Genomic DNA, 20,392 nt, shown 5'->3' with positions numbered 1-20,392 from the left:
ATGGAGAAAATGATTGCTGCTGTGATAACTATCTCATTATGAGTGATTTGATAGTTTAAAGAGGCAGTAAGCATTTCTAAAGCAATATATACATTTTGGAAAAATCAGCAAATTTTTCCTCACTGCCCCCTAGCTGTCGGTTCTGTGTGCGTCGAAAAAAATCAGGTTTTCGGCTCAGCCCAGGCTCTGTAAGTCAAAAACAAAAAAAAAATGCTGCGGACCGCACCACACAACACTGAGTGCAGTTTGTAAACATCACTCGTCGAAGAGACGCGCTGGGAGGTGGCACCACAATTCTGGCCTAGTGGTTTGCGCGCGGGACTCCCATACCCGAGGTCGCAGATTCGCGGCCCCGCCAGAGAAGTAAAATCACAAAAACAACAAAGAGAGAATCTTGTCAACAAGAGTTTTGGTTGCAGTTTAAAGCGATCTGTAATAGAAATCCCGCCGACTTGAGATGTATTTATTTGTCCTTTACAAAATTCTAAATGTTCTTTGGCCATCTCTTAAATTCATACACATCCTTCAAAAGATGCATTTTAACTCAAACCAATAATACGAAATACATGTCAATGATGTTAATGAGGCAGCTACTGTCGATTAGCTGAAGAAAAAGTGCAAATGAGACTTCATTTTCACATAGTCTTTTGGATTTTGAATGTTTTCAATACAGCTGGAGGGGACCTGGCAGTGATGGAGGGAAAGGTAATGCAGAAAGGCACAGAGTGGTTTTCCTCCATCATGTCTTCATCCCTCCAGCTTGAACTGGAAGGAACTGGTGCTCCACTTGCTGGTATCACAGTTGAGCATGGTGCGCTCTGTGAAGGTCACGTTCCCTTCCGCGTCGATCAGGATTACTGTGTTGGTCCTAAACGACAAGGGCACATTGGATACCAGCAAGCAAACACATAAAATATGAAATTAATAAATTGAAAATGCTTTAAAAATAAATCATAGAAACAGGCAAACGCAGGGAGTAACACTGAGGACAACTATGATCATTTGACAGTCACATTTCACATTTTTTATGGCATTTGGCCAAACGCCCTTATCAAGAATGAGCAGGCAGTAGCAGGCCGGGCCCTGCGAAATGACACTTTGATGGCTCTGGAAAAGACTGACGTGCTGACCTTTTGGCTACAGGACAGTCTCTGAAGCCACTAATCCACTGTGGTATCACAGTGCAGACAATGTCCTTTTACTTCCTTGCTGTAAAGGATTGATTACACAGCAGGGTTTTGTGTACTACTAACAGTTCTCTGCTGTCTATGACCCTGCAGCCTAACACAGCCCTGTCGTGTTAAGAGAAACTTCAGGTGAGGAGAGATATGTGTAGAGCGTATATAGAGATTCTACACTGACCTTGTGCCATAATCAGGTCCGCGAACACACACCGCCGACAGAGCCCGGATCATGGGCTTGCTGTGGCCATCACCCTGGTTCTCCTGAGCAGGATCAGGTGCGTTCCTGTTAAACAAACACGTTAGTGCATCTTTGTTTACCGTACTGTCCATGCTGCATATTTGAGTCAGCAATCACTGCACAACGCATTGCGTTCCATTACTTCATGTATTTCCAATTCCCGTGTCTCAAACTTAAAAGAACGGGGTTGTTGGAAAACTTTCTCACATTTCACTACAACCCAACTTGATATGAAGAAAAACCCCTTTAGTAGCATTATACTACTATGCAGAGGATTTATGATTTAGTTTACATGCTTTGTCTTGATGTTTGAGACTGTCAAGAGCAACAAGACATGCTGCTTTCACCTCACGCCCTCTTACGCTTTTAGGTGCATAGGTTCCTTTCTACAACCTGGGTCGCAGTTCTGGCCACCATTCCCATCAATTATGAAAAAACAGGATACTCAATATTTCTTTGGTGAGATATGTGTATATCTCTAGTGTTGCAACAGAGTGCCAGCAGAAAACATAAACATTGTCATGGTACGGTAGGACTCAGACCTCTTGTGATCTCTTGTTAAGACTCTTGTGAACTGCATTGTTACTTGGTGGGCTATATTGGTTATGATTTATTTGATTATCCTTCCTTGTGTGTGTCTACATTTATGTTAAGTTACTTTGCTGTGATTCCTTGAATTTTGTTCATCATAGTTTGGTATTTCCCGTTTTATTTTGTAATTAATTTCCTGTGAGCCTGCGTATGGTTTCCGGTTACTTTACGTTTCTTGTGTTTCCCTGTGATTGTCTGTACCTGTTCCTAATGTATCTCACCTGTGTGTCATTACCTGTGCCCTCTTGTGTGTATATAGTATAAACTTATATACTTTGTTCTTGTTGGTTTGTCTGTTAAGCTCTGTTTAGTCATGTGTAGCCACGCTTTATTTGTGTGTCAACTCTGCCCTTGGTTCCCTTGTGTTTTGTGTCCACGTTTATGATTTATAGTTTCTGGATTTTCTGAGTTTCGGATTGTGTTTATGTTCTCCTTAAAAGACTGGAAGTCTGCTCAACCAAACTCTGACATACACATGCCAGAAAAATATCAGTGATCAGACAGATTTTATATATATCCCAAATCTAACATGGCCAAAAAAATAAACAACCTGTTGTTTTTGCAAAAATTAAAATAAAAAGGGGTAGACTGTGATTTTGGGGGCTTTAATGATGTTGGTAGGCAAAGTTTTGCTGTTATTGTTGTTGTTAATCTAAGCTAAACTAAAGTAATTGGCAGTAGCTTCAATAATGGTGGTAATACTTTTCTTCTCTAACTCTCAGTAAGAGAGGGATTAACTGTACTACCAAAAGTATTCCCTTGAAATGACATTTCCTAGTGAATTTAAATATACTCAGTGTGTGATCATAAAGTCCCTAAATCAAACAAAAACTTATTGTAAACCAAAAATGACTTATGCATAAATAAAAATTAAGGTGATGTGTTGTCATTGTGTGTGAATCTATTGCAAGGGAATGGGGAGGTCGGCGGTCATCACTCACAGTTCCTCATTATTGAGGACATTGAGCAGCTCTTGCACCAGCCCATCGCAGGACAGGGACTGGTCGTTGACAATGCTGGTGAAGTGGCGCTTGCCTTGCAGCATTTTCTTCCATGGAGTGTCCAGCAGTGAATTGCTCAAGCCATAGATTCCTGCTGGGGAGCACAAGAAAGATCCAGAGAGATGTCGATAGTATTACGCTTTCTTAAGTGACCTGGTTGCACGTCATCCAATAAATCTGAGAGGAATATCAACCTTTCGAAATGTCAGGCTGACATGAATGGGCAATGGGCGAAGAGGAGAGTTAAAATGTGAAATGAACGGTTACTACAGCAACCGCATTAAAAAACACAGACCTGGTTTTAGATGAACGGGTTCAGAGCTACCTCTGTTTCCATAGTAACACACAATGTCTTGTTTGGCTCTACACGGGACACAGACAGATAGACAGAAAATTAGAGATTGCATTTAGTGATGACTAAAACCTGTTCACATCCAATTATGAAGGCAAGTGGCAAGAGTCATAATGTTTCTATGCTCTCGAGAAACCCCCCACAAATACAGTAAAGATAATGTTCAAAGGGGCATGGTGTGAAATGAGTGCTCAGGGTGTCAGAGAATATCAACAGTGCACCAGACAGTTATCTTTAATGACGGCTTTTCTTTTGCAGTACTGGAAAATAGCAATTAAGGAGGTTGTTTCATTAGCAGATGTATTTCAAATGGGAAAATACCAAACACCATAGAAGTCCTTGCTGAAGGAGCAACTGGTTAACATTATGACTTTAAAATACAAATTAGCACTGCAAACACCTTTGACTACTGCAAAACCATTTAGTTACGGCGTTTTATCTCTTTGCAAAGTCCTCAGTCAGAGGGAATTTATTCCATCTGAAATCAAGGGCAACTGTGACGGCTCTGGTACAGGAGAGAGTGAATGATAAGTTATGACCAAATCCTTTGAGTAGTATGGGAATATATATTTTTTTCAGTTTTCTGACATAGCCATACCAGTAGCATCGGTCGATCTGAAATGTGGTGCAACACCACGTAAGCGTCGAACTTGGAAAGTTTCCCAGTCGATAGTTGGCAGGACATCGAGCAGAATACGCTGCTGCTCCGCAATAAAATTTAACTGGATACTTTTAAAAGCCAAAATACAAAATCAGGCAAACGGGAGTGGTGGCTCGTGTCTACACAGCATATATCAACACAAGAAAAGGATGATGGCAGTACAACCCCTTGAACAAAGAGCTTATATGTGATGTTAGGAGCAGAAACAAGTAGTTAGATTAACTGATAAACCGATGGAAATAATAATTATCAACTTTTTGAGCCAAATATTTAATCTTTCCAAAATATGAAGATTTTCTGCATTTCTCTGCCTTATATCAATGTAGATAGAATATTAGGTACTTATGATAAGCATTTTGTACCATTTTCTGATGTTTAACAGACCGAACTGAATTTTGATGCACAAGAAATAGGCACCACTTCCTGTAATATGCACCAAGGTTCTGGTGTCATGTGTTTATTTGCTTATCAAACAAGACCTAACTGTGGATCGTACAATAAAATGATTGTCCTCAATTTCCTCAGTCAAATGTCACAAAAGCAGTGAGGAACCTTATCGTTTGATCAAACCCACTTCATAGAAAGACTGATGTAAGAGGAGGTGTGATAAATATGCTTGAATGAAGCATTTTAACATGCTGGGTGTGACTGGACTAATTAAAATCACAGGATCTCATCTGAATAGTCAGTTTATTATCTTATTGGGGACACTATTATTTCTTTTTAACCTCAGCAAACTACCAAGTATGCAGCGGATGATGTGACACAGATGGACATGAACAAACCTCACACGCATTCTCACTTTCATACCTTGCGAATGATTAGAGATAAACAGGCTTTCCAGTTGCCTCTGTGTCATTCTCAACTGTTTGCACAAGAGCTCCTCCGTCTCGTGTAAATTTCCTGGGACAGAGTCATTTCTAAAGGTAGGACAATACGTGTCCAAGCAGCTGCGGGAGAATCTTTAAAGCTGTAAATTAAAGACTTTAATATCGTTGCCAAATTGTACCCAAAGCCAGCTGAAAAGTCTGCATAAAGTACGACTGTGTCTGTGCTCTTGTGGTTACTTTGAACACAGCAGTAGCCTCCAGTGTTGACTCAGGTGATAGCAGTCAACCTTCATATTTGCATGTACACAGTAGTGCGCTCAGTGGGAACCAAATGGCGCAATAACCGAAAAGGAAATGGAGGCATCTGTGAAGCCCCTACCTGGTGTCCTTTATACTGTGGGCAAACACAATGTCTGAAATATAATATTGATATTGTGCACCGGAGAAGGTTAATCTCTAGATAAGAGATCACAATCCAACTACTGACCAGTCAGATCATTGGAAACCATAGTCATCATTCTACGGGATCCTGACTGCGACAAAAGAGTTTAGAGAATAACGTGACCAATAATAATAAAGCGAAGTAGATATTTATGAATGAGTGGACTCATGTTGCTGTTCCAGACTTTTCATGTGTTCACTCTGGTTTTAAAACGTTTTTTAGACAGACGGAGAGTTTATCACGCCAAATAAATACATACTCATTAATACAGAGCTTCATTTGAATTCGATAAGATTATTTGATTCCACAATCTCTGATAGTGTTTCACTTTCTTATTCTGTCACTACAGCTCGGAACAACATCCTTTTATCAGAACAATGATCCACACACTGATCAATATTTCTCATGGTCCTGAATGAACAGTTCAGTGTGACTGACCTCGTCACGCATTAACTTCTCTCCGTCTGACATCTCTTCAGCTTCTCTTCATCATAGTTTGATCATCATCAGACAAAAGGGCAAAAATATTCACTCAATAGTAAACTTGATAAATTCCTGTGATTATTCATATTATATTTTAGGCTGACTTTAAATCAAAGAAAAATATTTCGAGTGTTTTTTTTCTACATAGTTATTTGATCATATTATTTACATTTCACTTCATAGAATGTCGCTTAAACCAAATTGATCTGCATGTATCAGCGTTTCATTTTGTATCATATTAAAAACTTTATTTATGGTCCTGGCGATGTCGCTGGTAATTAACGACTCTGCCTCCTCCACATGAACGTACTTGTAACTGGATAGAAAAACCCAGGGTTAAGTGAGTGATAACCAGCTTCGTAGTACAGGTTATCTTGACGGACAATGTTAGGTTAAGTCAGGCCAGATCACAAGAACATATCCTGGGTACGTTGAACTCGCTTCGTAGTACAGGCCCCTGGTGTCTTCCTATGCACAATCACTAGGAGGAGGACATCCAGAGAGATAGCTCTATTTCTTCCCTTTGAAAATGGCTACAATATCGAAAATTCCCATCAGGTGTGCTTCGGGTTGAGCTGAGATGAGATGAGGGAACAGCAGGAGGGTTAAGGCCAGTAGGCAGAGAGAGAACGAGGAGGGAAGAGTAGAAAACAGGCTTTTGCAGACCTCAGTCAGAAACATAATCAGTATGCTGCCTGGGAGACGTTTCTAATGAAGAGTCCTCTATGCTGAGGCCGCGAAGCCATTTCCCCTTCACCAGCTGTGGTGTAGTTGCCTGGAGATGGCTGGATGAGCTTTCGACATTATCAACTCAGAATGTAGATGGGCATGTTGGTGGGGGGCTCCTTGGTAACGACAATATGTTCTCTCGTACCCAATCACAATGGAACACACACACACACACACACACACACACACACACACACACACACACACACACACACACACACACACACACACACACACACACACACACACACACACACACACACACACACACACACACACACACACACACACACACACACACACACACATACACAGCTCAATTTGCAGGAAATATGATCACAATCTGCCCTTCCGTTCCTGAGTTATGATCTGACAGACAGATTATGGTCTTTTTTTAGAACATTATGTGACAGTGAAGTTGATATTTGACTGTTTGGATATAAAATGTCTTCTTTAACAATTGGGTTTTTAAGTTATGGTCAAAAACATGTTTTGGGAGGTGACAGTGATCTTTAATCTTTTAGCACCAAATTGTAATCAGTTCATCCGTAAGTGAAAGTTTGTGCCTAATTTGAGGAAAAAGGTGTGCCTGCGATGTCTTGTTCAAAAAATTGGATGGACAGATGTCGATCCGGCCACGGCTGTCGCTGGCGCGGAGTCATAACTTGATTTAATCGCTATAAATTATACTGACATCAAGGTGACTTCTGATTTAATAAATAGTCAGGACCATAATGTTCTTTTAGATTTTATGATGAAATCTTATCTCATCTGACCTTGACAAATTAGCCTTTACGAGATCGGACAGAATTAAATGGCAGAATAAATGTAGTTGGCTTTGGCTCACCTCTCTGATTAAAAAGTAGGACCTCCATGCTAACAGCTAGAAAAGCTAAAAATCAACAGTACTGATTTTTGGGGGCAATTTTAGTTCATCTGGATTCACTCATTGAACATTGAAGGGTAAATTAGAGTGTCTGTGAGTGTCTACTGACAATTCTATTCAGTAAAAATCATATTTTATTCTGCAGAAAGTGCACGTTTGCCCATAGGTAATCTTACAAGTGCTTGGAAAACTTAAATACTCGTAGTGGTTCCTTTTTAACTTGTTGGAAGTTCATCCACCACGGATACTCTGAGTATCTGAGTATCTGCAGCACTGCTGTTTATCTTTTTCAGCTCAAACAAGTTTGTGACAAGAATACAGCACACGGTTTAAAGCCGGAAGACTAAACCCCCTTTTTTTTTTTCAGCCAGAGTTGTTTTTTATAAAATAGCCACTCACTCCTTGACTGAAAATGCATTAAAGGAGGCATTTCTTTGTAGGCAAACATCAGAGGAGATATTCATTAAACTTGAGAATCTCTGGGCACTGACTTTGAAGCCAGAGTAACATAAAAAGGGATCAAAAAGCGACTCTATAGAAAGAAAAATGTGGGATATGGAGCCCTGAGAGCATCAAGCAGAAAGGCGTCAGATCAAAATATCAATATATAATGATAAAATATATCAAATATTAAATAAATATATAAATATATAAATATATGGCATTAGCTCCACTGAGGGGAATGCTCAGTGCGATGTTTTGGAAATGCAGAGCTGCCAATGACCAAACCATCCACATGGTTATAGATTATTAATCAAGGTGACATTAGTTTAACAAGAATCACATTAAAGACAAGCATTACATAAATCATGGCCCGACGAAAATATTAATATATAAGTTGTGTATTAAGTGTATAGTGTCTTATAAATCATTTCAATGTGGGTGATCACACACTCAAAAACTGTGTAGAAAGCATGCTACGAAAATGACAGCACCACAGCCACATCATTAATCATCGTCTCTGGCTACAGATAAATGAGAAATCCCCCCCAGGGACATTCAGCTTTAGTCTTTTAGATGTTTTAGTATGTTGCCAACAGGTCCATATTTAAGACCTTTTTTACAGGGTTATCATTTTACAACAAGTTGGAAACACTGAGAGTTTTATTATATAGGCTCTGTCAGTATGTGTGTTTCTGCTCTGGCCATATATTGAGTGCCCGTCTTCATACCACGCTCAGCCAGCCCATCCTGACAGCACGCTCTATCCCTGAGCTTATCAAGGAACGGATCCTCTGGACTCTGAACACTTGAGCATACCAGTGGTCAGCACTGATTGCTGGGAACAACTCAGTCTGCACAACCTTCTTGTCAGCAGCGATTTTGTAATAAAGGATATTTTGCTTTTATTTGTGCCTCTCTGCCTGGTTTCTGCACATTTGAGGCCAAATTCTCCTAAAACCTCAACATAAAGGACGGCTACAGACAGTAGTTTTCAACTAAGTCATGGAACTAAGTCGACGGGTACAAAGTAAACCTGTCTGAAGTCAAGGACACGGTGCTTCAATATACTACATCATATCCATCATTTTAGAGGAATGATTTATCATCGGACATCATAGTTTAAAAAAATCTTATCAAATGTGTGAACCTAATACAACAGAAAATCAGCATGTATCTATATCCTAATCGTGACGCTAAAACGTGTCGGAGAAGGGATACACGAGCATAAGTGAAACCCTTTGGAGAGGGGATCCTGCTTGAGGGAATGGTAACAGGATACACGGATCAGGACACTAAACTACACTGTGGATACCCTGATCTCCAGCAGGGATGCTCTTTGGTAGGGGCGTGCGTTGGAGCTGCAATGCCAACCTCTTTCTGGCAGAAACTGAGATCTGCTCCGATGCCTATTGTCTACAGGGGCCTCCACCATGACAGATTATTCAGTGTGCAATGATCCCACTTTGATTTTTTTCTCTCTCCTTACCCGGTCCCCAAATTCAGTTTAGTCTGGCCGGTGATGCAGAATAGGAAAATAAAAGAAACCAACTCATTATTTTTAATGATGAAGATTTCTTGAAATATGAACAGGTTTTTCCTGTTCCCGTCTGTGGTGTGTCGACTGTAAGAAGTCACCTACTGACAACCACACAGTGCAACAAAGAACTTTTCTTATCTGACAGTCATTGGCAGCCATGTTATGTGTTTCTCCTTACTCCCTGTCATAAATTTCAACTTGTGACATGCAAACAGGTTCGGCCCTGCTTTATCAGTGAAAGAACCATTCGATGAGACGGATTTCACGACACCGTTCACTCACTTGAAGTCTGCTGTGATGAGGTTGAAGCCATTGTACAGGTGGCCCTCTGTTGACACTTTCTTCAGGTAGGAGTAACTCTCTACATCCTTGTCCATGAGATAGTTAGATACTAGAGATCCTGCAGAACAGCAACAGTGAGAAGAAACAGGTTTTAATCAATACACTCAATTAACCAGCCTCGCTGTTAATAATATATACAAGCTAGATGCATCAAAACATTAAAGTAAGGGTTGGGTACTGAACTCTTTGAATGACATCTGTACTAATGAGTACATATTTCACTAAATCAAACGGTGCCAAATTACAGTATATGAGCGCTATACTGCCAGGAAGAAGAACCCTCGGTATGTTGTCTTGCTTGATAAAACCCGCATCAAACAGGCGGTCGTACTGACGTCCCAGTTGGTGATTTTGGATATTATGATGGCGTGCTTGAATCTGAGGCATGATGCGGCATTGGTGTCCTGTGCCGCCATGCTGGCTCTGCATTTTCCACAGACATTGATTCAGCAATGTGACCATCGCCACAGCCTGCAGCATGGCGGTAGAACAATTCCATGTTTGTACCCTTTATACAGAACTGTCGAAGCAGAAGAAAAGCGCTACATAACCCACTTTGAACAAGCTTTGTGAAACGGGCTAAAAAAAGAGAGCGAGACTAACATGAATACGTCACCCGCGCAGCTCGTTTAACTCACAGTTCTCACACAACTCACAGGTCATGGCAGGCAGAAAGGGGTTGGAAGTGTGGTTGCACTTTTCAAAAGTCGACGCAGATGATGCACTGCAATGTTTGTGATGCTAAAATAATTACAGAGAGAATAAAGTACGGTACCACGACCGTATTGGTTCAAATGTGAATGGTACCCACACCAACTTGCTTATGGGTGATAAATGGTGGATGACAATAAAAGTGACAATGGGAAGAAATTACATGAGTAGACTTAATAGATTAGGAACAGTTAATGTATCAAAAATATATGTTAGTGTAAGAGACTTGAGCTGTGTGAGCTAACACTAAGCATTCGTATGCTGGCTCACCTCGTCCCTGTGCATCAGGGTTGGGATGTCCTTCCAAGTAGTTGGTGATGGCAGCCAGTTTGCCCTTCTTGTTGATCCCCAGCCATGATCCTCCTTCCTTGCCATACTCCAGGTCCAGGCCTGTGTAACACAAAAAGTGGTACAATGTTTATAAAATGCAGCCCCAATTTTCCCACGGGCCTTCATCTGGAGGATTACTGTTTGTGGCCATTCAGGAAGTAATTATATTAATGAAAATAACATCACAATATATCGAAAGAAAAAGATCCTAATATCACTCTGAGGGGTAAATGGATGTTTCCTCCATATTTGGATGCTGTACAGTACGAACACAATTCCCACAGAATGTGATACCCCTGTCAGGATCCATTCAGTAAAGTGATTCCCCACATTTTGCAGATTTTCCAGTGGTTTAAGAAACATATAGTATGTTCATCACAGGTCATTCTCTTATGAATGACACAATTTCATGTTAACTGAAAAAAACAACAACCTAGATCATTTGGTGCTAATTATAGGGAAACCAAGGCAGTGTTCAATGGGTAGACTTTTAACTGATTAACTATATTGAATTACTTGCATTTTCATTCAAAACAGCAAAAATACATAAATGTGAAACAGGCAAGTGTACAAGTCAACATATGAAAAATAAGGTATCCAATAATGAAACAATAAATGATAATTATCTAACTGGGTTAAATGGAGATTTCCTGTTACTGGAATAATTAGTGCCAAATTACATCATTCTTTACTGGAAACGTTGCGGCAAACTGTTAAAAGCATTAACCCAACACTGACCCCAATCTCATGGGTTATTTTTTTTCTCCATTTGCTTCTTCATTGCCAAGGCCGCAGTGTGGCAAAATCTCAGTCAGCTCAGCTTCTCAGCAAAGTGTCTCCCCTCCAGATACAAAAGGCAGAAAGAAAATTGAACTAGCCTACATTAAGATACACTTTATTAAAAAAAGCTTTAAAAATGATGCCATCTTCCTGGAGTGTCACTGATATCAACGCATTAGAGCAAGTAATACAAGGGATATATCATTTAATTTGCCCTTTGATTGGAGTACCATCATGTATGGCGTTGGCAGTGTAATGAAATAAAACCAATCCATCGGCAAATCGGTCGTTTTCTTTCCACATTCGTCGCCTTCACTTGACACAGAAAAGGTGGGGCGCCGCTCGTCTACTGCACTTCCTGGCGATCAATAACGACAGGTCCACTTACACTGACAGTGGCCAAGAGAGCCAAATGCTTGTATTCCTCTGGGGGTTGGGGAGAAAGCTAGCCTGATTCCACTGGGAGCTGTTGCTTACTTCCCTTCTCGTTATGCTCTGTCCATCCCACCACCACCACCCACCCACCAACCAGCCCCAGATATAAGGCAGAGCCATTTATTCCTGTCACATCGCATAAAAGCAGCCATCAATTAGGGGTCTAGTACTAGAGTCCTGACCCCTCTGTTACAGAGCGGAGAGGAGACTGATGAACAACAAGGCTATCGCTGCGCTTCCTCCTTCAGCAGGAGAAAAAAAAGGATGATTGATTTCCCCTGCCTGGCTACAATGTGTATTGGACATCAATCAATTAAATATAGTTTACTGAGGGTGGAGATGTCCTGTGACGCAGCGGAGGAGTATTGGATTCCGAAGTGGAGGAGACAGTTCCGCCCCTTGATTGTTAAAAGTTATTTAGCCTTGAATAAAGTTGTATTTGAATGCTGCTAACAACCTCATATCCGCTGCTTTTTTCACATTATCGCAGAGACAAAAAGATTCATAATAATAATAATTCATGTATACATTTAACAGAAATCAATGAGGCCAAGCCAGGTCTCCCCAGCAAAAGGGCCTTCCAAACATAACGAGAACAAACGGGTTCAATAAATGTTAAATAGATACAAAGCCTCCACTTCAAAAACACAACTAACAGATCTAACATTCTTAACATTTACTCATCTCTTGTTACAGAAGACAAATAAAGAACTTATTCCTTCAGAGCTGTTTACCTCGCTATGGCGCGATGGCCTCAAACGTACTGACTTACCACTGAGGATCTCATTGCCGGTGCCCCAGAAGTCCGCAGCCTTGGATGGCCTGTTGTAAAACTCATCTCTGTTTGCAGCCAAAATTAGCCTGAGGAGAAGGAGAGACATTCATCATGAACACATACACCCCATCTCATTAGCTGTATCTTCCCTCTAAGCTTGCCATATTCAGGTTCAAACTTTTAATTTGGGTGACCACTTGAAAAGGTTCACATGCTCTAAAGTTCAGAAAAGGCATCAGTGTTCTCATACTGTCCATTCCTGCTCCTCTTCTTTTTTTTACCCTCTCTCGAAAACACCTGGATTTCTTTTAACCCCTTTATCCCGATAAACCCCAGTCTGCTCTGATTGGCCAGCTGGCCCAGTCGGTTGTGATTGGTCAGACGATTCCTTATGTGTAGGAAATGTCACGCCCCTTCACCAGAAAAGTGGAGATTCTCAGATTTGCAGGCGGGGTTACCCCAAAAGAGTCCAACTGTGACATCACAGTGGGAGAGAAAATCTCAACCAGTGGTTCAGAGCCAGGCTGTAGGAGTTTAGCTAGCCCACAAAAAATGACAGGGTGGTCTTTTTTCACAGTTTGTGGGTTGCCAGGCTCCACAGATACACACATATATGTGCTAAACGGAGATTTTTTTATAATATGTCTCCTTTAAAAAAAAAAGAAAAGATTTATTCATGGGTCTTGACATTATTCTTTCTCTTATATCTCTGGTGGCTATGACCCATGTAGACCTTTTTAATGGTGAGCAATCAAAGAATATGAGCTGATGCATCCTCTGTTGTCAGGTAAGCCCTTGAGTGTAATTTCCGAATGCAGAATAATTGGTTGTCCGTTCTAAAACCTTCCTCCTGACAGTAGGGCCATTATTTTACTGCTCCAGATTTACACAGGTGATCATTATACAAAAGAGCCGTTGGACTGTTTTGCCTCTGCCTCTGTTTCCTGGACATCGGGTTGTAAGGTTTTCCATTTTTCATAAGAGGCCGCAGGTGCCTTCAGGAAACTTCAGAAAGAGGATTTTATCTTACAAATGGACCAAGCAGGAGACACGAAGGGGGTCAAGATTAGAAGGAGGAGGGTGATGGCCAAATGAAAGAGGATGAAAAAGAAAAAGATGGAAGTAAAATGAAAAAGAACTTCCAGATCCAAGTGACTTAGACTGTACTACAATTATATGTCAATGGAATATAGCAGCTTGGAGTAATTACATTTTTTTATTTTGATGTTTTTTTTTGTTGCACAAATATTTTGAATTACTATGACCATTTTCCATAGTTCTAAGATACAAATTCAAACTATAGACAGGGGTGAGCATTTAAGGCAAAGTTAATGATATGATTGTAAATTCAGATTTGACCCACTGAATCATATATTCTTGTTTTCAAGAACTAAACCACAAAAAGTCCTCCAAATTTTTTTTGATACAATTTTAAACCTCACTGAATTTTGGGAAAATGCATATAAAATGATGGACACCAAATGTACAATACGTCCATCTGATAAAATGAGCAGCCATAAAAATTTTCTTTAATATTTCACTCAGAGTAAACATCCAGAGCTTCAACGAAGAGACCCTAAACCTACCTAATCTGAGAAAAAACACATTTGTATGAAAGATTAAACCATCGGAAATTGTTTTCTGAAATCTGTGACAGATTTAGGAGAATAAATTTATTTACATCTTTTGCAAGGCTGACCTTGTCTGCCTCGCAGCAGGTGTTTTATCTGACTAAAGGTAAATCACCTTGAATGTGATTCTGCAGTCTGACGCAGGCTGCCTGTCAGTTAGGCACGTGCACCACAATATGACCTGGATTCTCATTCAGGGTGTCACGGAAATAACTGTGCTTTTACACTGATGTGAATATAATGCAATGCATGTCTACGTGACTTTACATGCAAGGAAATGTGACATCACTTGGTGGCTTTACATCCTCCCTCAGCATCCATTACCCACTGTTCACTCAGTCTTCATCCAGCTATTCAGGTGTTATGAAACAGAAAAACCCAACTGTTCCCTTTTCTCAGAGGAAAAGATAACCTCTCACTATTGCAACATATGAAAATAAATTCACATTTTATTGCGGACGTATGTACCCAATGGTGTGTATGCATATAAAACTGATTCCCATTCATAGAATAAGGGTTAAAGGTCATCAAGGAGTGGTTTTAAACACTGCAGAGAGACACTGAAACAGATTTGCAGTATATTCCACAGCCCAGAATAAAAAAGGGGCAAATTCAATTTATTGACCTCCACAATAGCTGTATATTTCCTCTGAGCTTGGCAATGTTCCCGCTATCAATCTTTCAGGATGGGAGCGTGGATCCTGTGTGAGAGCGAAACCGATAAACTAAACTGACCTAATAGGGGTCGACCCCTGTGCATCAAAGGCTAATGGCATCCTGTTCCCGCGGCACAGCGAGAGCCACGACTGCTCCCGAAAACAAAGCTAACACTAATGATGCAGCACAAGCCGGAGCATCTGCTTTCGCATCCTGAGGGGGGAATCATGTACGCAGCTCGGATCACAGTGACAGTCGGCCAGCTGCAGAATGTAGGAGGGACGGTAACCAGCAGAGAGGTACCAAAGCTCTTCATGAATACTGAACTCTAGTTTTTTTTCTTTTTCTCATTTAACAAACACACAGTGGCTTGCGGACTTGGCAGCAGGCACAGTAGGTTTGTTTGTTATGCATCGTTCTTTATAATGTTGGTCAACTGTTGACCTTTCGTCTCGCACCAACATCAGGTTCAATTTCCACTTGATCGTCCAGCTGTTTCGAAAACATGGTATTTTTGGAAAATTGCCACAATTCTATGAAAATATATCTTCAGATTTTTACTGTCCCCAGAGGAAAAGGCTTTGGGCGACTTTTCCTCTGGACTAACCATTTCTACATGTTGGGAAACAGCATTGCACCAAATAAGTGGCAAACTAACTGCTTTCAGTACCACAGAAAAATGTCAGGGGGGTCACCAAAGTCACCCATATGTGTCCTCTGGGGAACATGAATGTTGAAACAAAAAATTAATGACTATCCAACCAGCTGAGATAGTTCAGTCTGGACAGAGGTGGAGGACCATCACCCACTGTGGATCCGTGGGACAAGAGTAACTAAAAATATTATCTGAATGGAAGGTCGCCACGAAATATGCTGAGCACATTCCTGCTGCCAGGAGGATCAATCCTTTACAATTTGGACATTCCATGAGCTTTCCTCTTGAGCCAGCGTCGGGCCAAAATTTCAACTTGCTCACAACATATATCATTATTTAACTGGCAAGTTTACTCCGACAGGGATAGAGCTTTTTATTCCAGACACTGCAAAAGCTTTAGAAAAAAAATATATCGAAATGTTGTTTAGATCATCAGTCTTCTTGTTGTCTGTGGAGTATATCTAAATGACATTGATTGGCCTTAAGGCTATGATTACAGGTAAACTCATATTACATTAGTGGCTGGTTGATTACAGCATGGCTCTGAACAGTGCAGACTAGAAACTTGAGTTTCATAATACAGAAATCTCAGCATGTGGGTAATCGCTGAGTCATTTGTGCTGAACATGTACCCATTTAACCCCTGAAGATAAACTCGTATCTTTTGCGCTTTGGGAGTGTAATAATTGCGCTTAATGGAACTTTAAATCTTGCCTTCAGCCCCATTTTGTCCCGAGTATCCTGCACATTTCTTTTGATTTAGACATCAACCCGGCACAATAAATCTAATTCTGCAACTAGTAGTCTATATATAGCACTGATGTAACCGCATTAGGACAAAGTACGTTTCACCTTTCCCCAGGTTCAGGTCTGAGTCACGACTCACAACACACTTCTGCTGTGATATCCTCAGGCAGGGTCAGACACCCAGAGGCAAGGACAGATGGGACTATGGCCAGGTTGAGTGCTCTCTCTCGAGTTATGGAGGATTATAGCAAACTGGACTTCACATCACACTGCAAGTCACTTTGACTGCTCGTATACGTGAGCTGGTCTGTGATGCACACTGAAAGAAGTTATCCTTTACAGCTACAGGAGCACATGGAGGCTGCAAAAAGATTCATTTAGCAATTTTTTAAAAAGTGCCTTATTTTCTCTAGCCATTGTAATGTCGACAGTAGTATGTGCCAGATACGAGTGATGGAGTTTTGCACAGGTATTTATGTCATTTCATCAGACATTGATGACACTGTCCAAAACTTAACTACATCACACCTAATTGGTTAAATAAAATCATGTAAATCAATTATCTTCATCTACTGAAAAGATGGAAAACTACTTTTCATATTTCTTTCCTCTAACTCCTTTGAAGTGGCACACTTGATATTCATGGAATAAGATAAAATAGGGAACATTCATTGTTCGAGATTGAGACGTCAAGATTTGACATGACTTGATACATCAGCCATACTGCTTTTCCCCCATATTTTTTTAACCTATCTAGATTTTCTGTAGCAGCACATCAGTTACATGTTCCAACACTTCATTGAAGCTATAAGAGTGAAATATTCAAACCCAGCATTGTCAAAGCCAACCTGATATTTTGAGAATTGATTTTTTTTAATAGTCCCAGTAAATTCGTCAAGATGAAAAGTGGGTACTTCAGGATTTTAAAGTTTAACATAAACTTACTGCGGCGCTTATATCACATGTGTACAGATGTTTACGATAGTTGACACTTATCTTGGTGTCTTTCCACTTGCTGCTTGAGTTCAGTTTGGTTTTAGCAGGTTGACCAAATTGTTATATTCAGCTGCTCTAACTACTCATAAGCAAGATATCTCTGCTAGCGCCATGTGTGCAGATCTCTGTGTGACTGTGCTCTCTAATTCTGGTAAGTCATTACATTTGTCAGAAGTTTGAAGGCAGCTCCGTTGTTTGTTCAAGAACTTGTGAAGATGTGTAAATGTTTCCACCTCAGCTGTAGCTAGAGTACTACGCTGTACTACACACAATGCACAAAATCTCATACATCTCCTGGTCTTTATGGAACATGATCGATGTTGTGACATTATATTTTTCCTTGCAAGAGCTTTCTTTCGCACATCCCCCCTTCTTCGACAGCATGGCCAACCTTTTAATGTAGCACAGTTACTGTCAATATGAAAATGAGAGGATTAATTGCCCTACCTGTAGGCATTTTTGGATGCAGGCCGAGGGTCAAACTTGAAGAAAATTATACACATCGATGCACTGGGGGATTGACGACAGGGTTTTCAGTCAGTCCGCATCTGCCTTTGAATCTTACTCACATCTGACAAAGAGGAGTAATCAGAAAAAAGAAAGGAGTAAGCACATGTGTTTAACGGAGCTGTTTGTACGTGGCAGTATGGTGAGACTGTGATATTTTATGACATTAACATTCGATTTACTCCAATAACGTGGATCCACATTACTTTCACAAGTCAACAGAATGATTGTGTACTGTACGGCTGTGCTGATTGACCAAATCGTGTGCCTCGATTATAGGCTTGTTTCTTCATATTGTACAAATCAATATGAGCTGCTAGCAGATGAGGAGCTGTTGCCAAAACTGGACTGGACTTCAGCCGTGCAGTAGTGGTTCGGCTATGCACAAGTCAGGTATTTCTCAAACCAAAGTCGCCTATAAACTTTATGGGCAACTGCCGTCAATAGGCGATACGACACGTCAAAGGGAAGCATGTGAAGGGGCAGGCCGAAAGCGCAACAAACCCTACCTGTCATCTCTGTGTATCATGAGGTCCCAAAACATAAACAGTCATTACTCTCTTGACACGTTAGAGCGGTCGAAAAAGTGTGACAAGCGACGCAAACTGTGGCTAGGCCTGAGGCTGTCACAGTCTATCTAGCTCTGGACATGGAGCCCTATCGTGCTATGTTGTGTAAGTCAATGGACTGGTTCAAGTTTGGAAATTCTCCACAATACATTTCAAAATTGGGAAGACGGATCGCGAATCAGATCATGGATCGTCACTGTGTTCAAATTGTTGTGATATTCATTTTTTGAAAAGATGGCTCACTACTAATTCAGAAAAGATACTGAGGAATGTTCCATGTGTTCAGGACGCACTCATCGGAGTACAGCTGTTATTTTACTGAACAGTAATTACTTAGTGGTGAGACTTATTCTGTACGACCATCAAACGGACCATGTTGTGTGTGCGCCTGTGTCCAGAATGTTAGATGAAGTATCAGACAGCGGATTGTATTATCTCTGTCATTCTAGGAACTGTGATGAGTGCAAAGGTAGAGATTGAGTAACGGCAGGGCCATAAATCACAGACTAGTAAACATTGACAGCACATGTTAACAGTTCAAATAATAGCGCGTAGCAAGCTATTAATAGTTCCTAGCCAAACAGAACAGACACTGTCTAGTTAGGTATGATGCCGGGAGATGGACCACACATTGGTTAAGTAGCGGTACTACTGTATAGGATGTGGCTAGTTCTACCTCGACCAGAAAAAAACTTGTTTCACACACAACTTGGTGACCTCAATAACTAGCTATAACGTTAGCATTGCTACAGTCGATAACTAAACGATGACAAAGAGACAGGGAAAGAAAAGTTAAAGTACCTACCTAGACTACCTCAGTTATGCGCGCCACATTAGACTTTCAAATGAAAAGTGTTGGGCTAAACGCTCAGCTGTTTTATGCTGTGGTGTCAGCTGACTGGACTTCCTGGGTCTTTACTCTTGTTGTTGACAAAGGAAGTGCTGCTCGCACAAGGGTGGCCTCGATTTGAGCCCCCAACTCGTCTCATAAACCTCGACGGCGGGTGTGAAAGTTGCCACATTGTCTACAACCCCGCCCACCCCGGCACTCCATATATTAAAACGAGTGCACTTCCAACGGGGCTCTGAGCTTCGCTGTGATTGGCCAGTGTAGAGCGTCCGGTTAATGGTTTTCTTTCAAAATAAAAGCATCGATAAATATTCGTTTGTAAACATTTTTAACTCAGGTTTTAAGCTTGGCTTCTTGAGACAAATGGAGCAAATTTCTTTTAAGAACCTAATTGTGTGCAAGAATCGTCATCTCAGTATCCAAATCAGAATCGCTTATGATAATGTGACCTCTGCCTTGGCACTTGACAGCCATTACGGTCACGTAGAGACTGAAGCACAACATTCGGTGCTGTATGATGACTCTACCTGGATAATTAAAACATTTGCCATCTGATTTCGTCTGGACAGAGAGTTAATTTTCTGTTGCACAGGTAATTCCTATTGCACTGTATGAATCTACTCGCGCTTGTGTCGCTCTGAATACCTTTACTTTGTAAAGATACTCACCCGACGTTTCCTGTAATTGCCCGTGCTGACTTGACAATGCACAGCGCCAGAAAAATTATTATAACACGATAATAACAGACATGAGTCAAATAGGAGGACGTCAATAAAATAAAAATAATGTCTATATCAATGTAACTAATTCATACGAATGATTATCATAGCCTAGCTTTGTGGCCTTTATTGGGATTTGAATCGTTTTTAAACAATTATGGAATTGAATGCTAAACACACGTGAACAATCGAGTAACGCTTTATTGCTAATTGTCCCGGGGGGGAAAAAAGAAGAAGCAAATAACCAATCAGTCACCAGTCTCCTCTGGTACTGTGGCGAGTGGTGATGGGGCGGAGACACTTGCCGTGA

At 40.8% G+C, this 20,392-nt stretch overlaps 1 protein-coding gene across 3 annotated transcripts; it reads right to left on the bottom strand.

Annotated features, from left to right (window-relative positions):
• Positions 1-447: 447 nt before the first annotated feature.
• On the bottom strand, positions 448-19,476 carry tango2 (transport and golgi organization 2 homolog (Drosophila)). Of its 3 annotated transcripts, none has more exons than XM_035639015.2 (9): positions 19,319-19,476; positions 17,885-18,008; positions 12,749-12,837; positions 10,702-10,821; positions 9,661-9,778; positions 3,310-3,377; positions 2,955-3,108; positions 1,363-1,467; positions 448-868 (listed from the first exon to the last, which is right to left on the bottom strand). In XM_035639015.2, exons 2-9 carry the CDS (start codon positions 17,938-17,940, stop codon positions 748-750), a joined length of 831 nt encoding a protein of 276 aa, XP_035494908.1. In that variant the 5' UTR covers positions 17,941-18,008; positions 19,319-19,476; the 3' UTR covers positions 448-747. The 3 variants fall into 3 exon arrangements, with proteins under 3 accessions (XP_035494908.1, XP_035494911.1, XP_035494909.1); XM_035639018.2 differs by having other exon boundaries at positions 2,955-3,105; XM_035639016.2 differs by having other exon boundaries at positions 19,328-19,476.
• Positions 19,477-20,392: the final 916 nt, after the last annotated feature.

This window comes from Scophthalmus maximus, chromosome 3, assembly GCF_022379125.1.
Source record: "Scophthalmus maximus strain ysfricsl-2021 chromosome 3, ASM2237912v1, whole genome shotgun sequence".
Taxonomy (NCBI): Eukaryota; Metazoa; Chordata; class Actinopteri; order Pleuronectiformes; family Scophthalmidae; genus Scophthalmus; species Scophthalmus maximus.
This window is presented reverse-complemented; position numbering and strand designations above follow the sequence as displayed.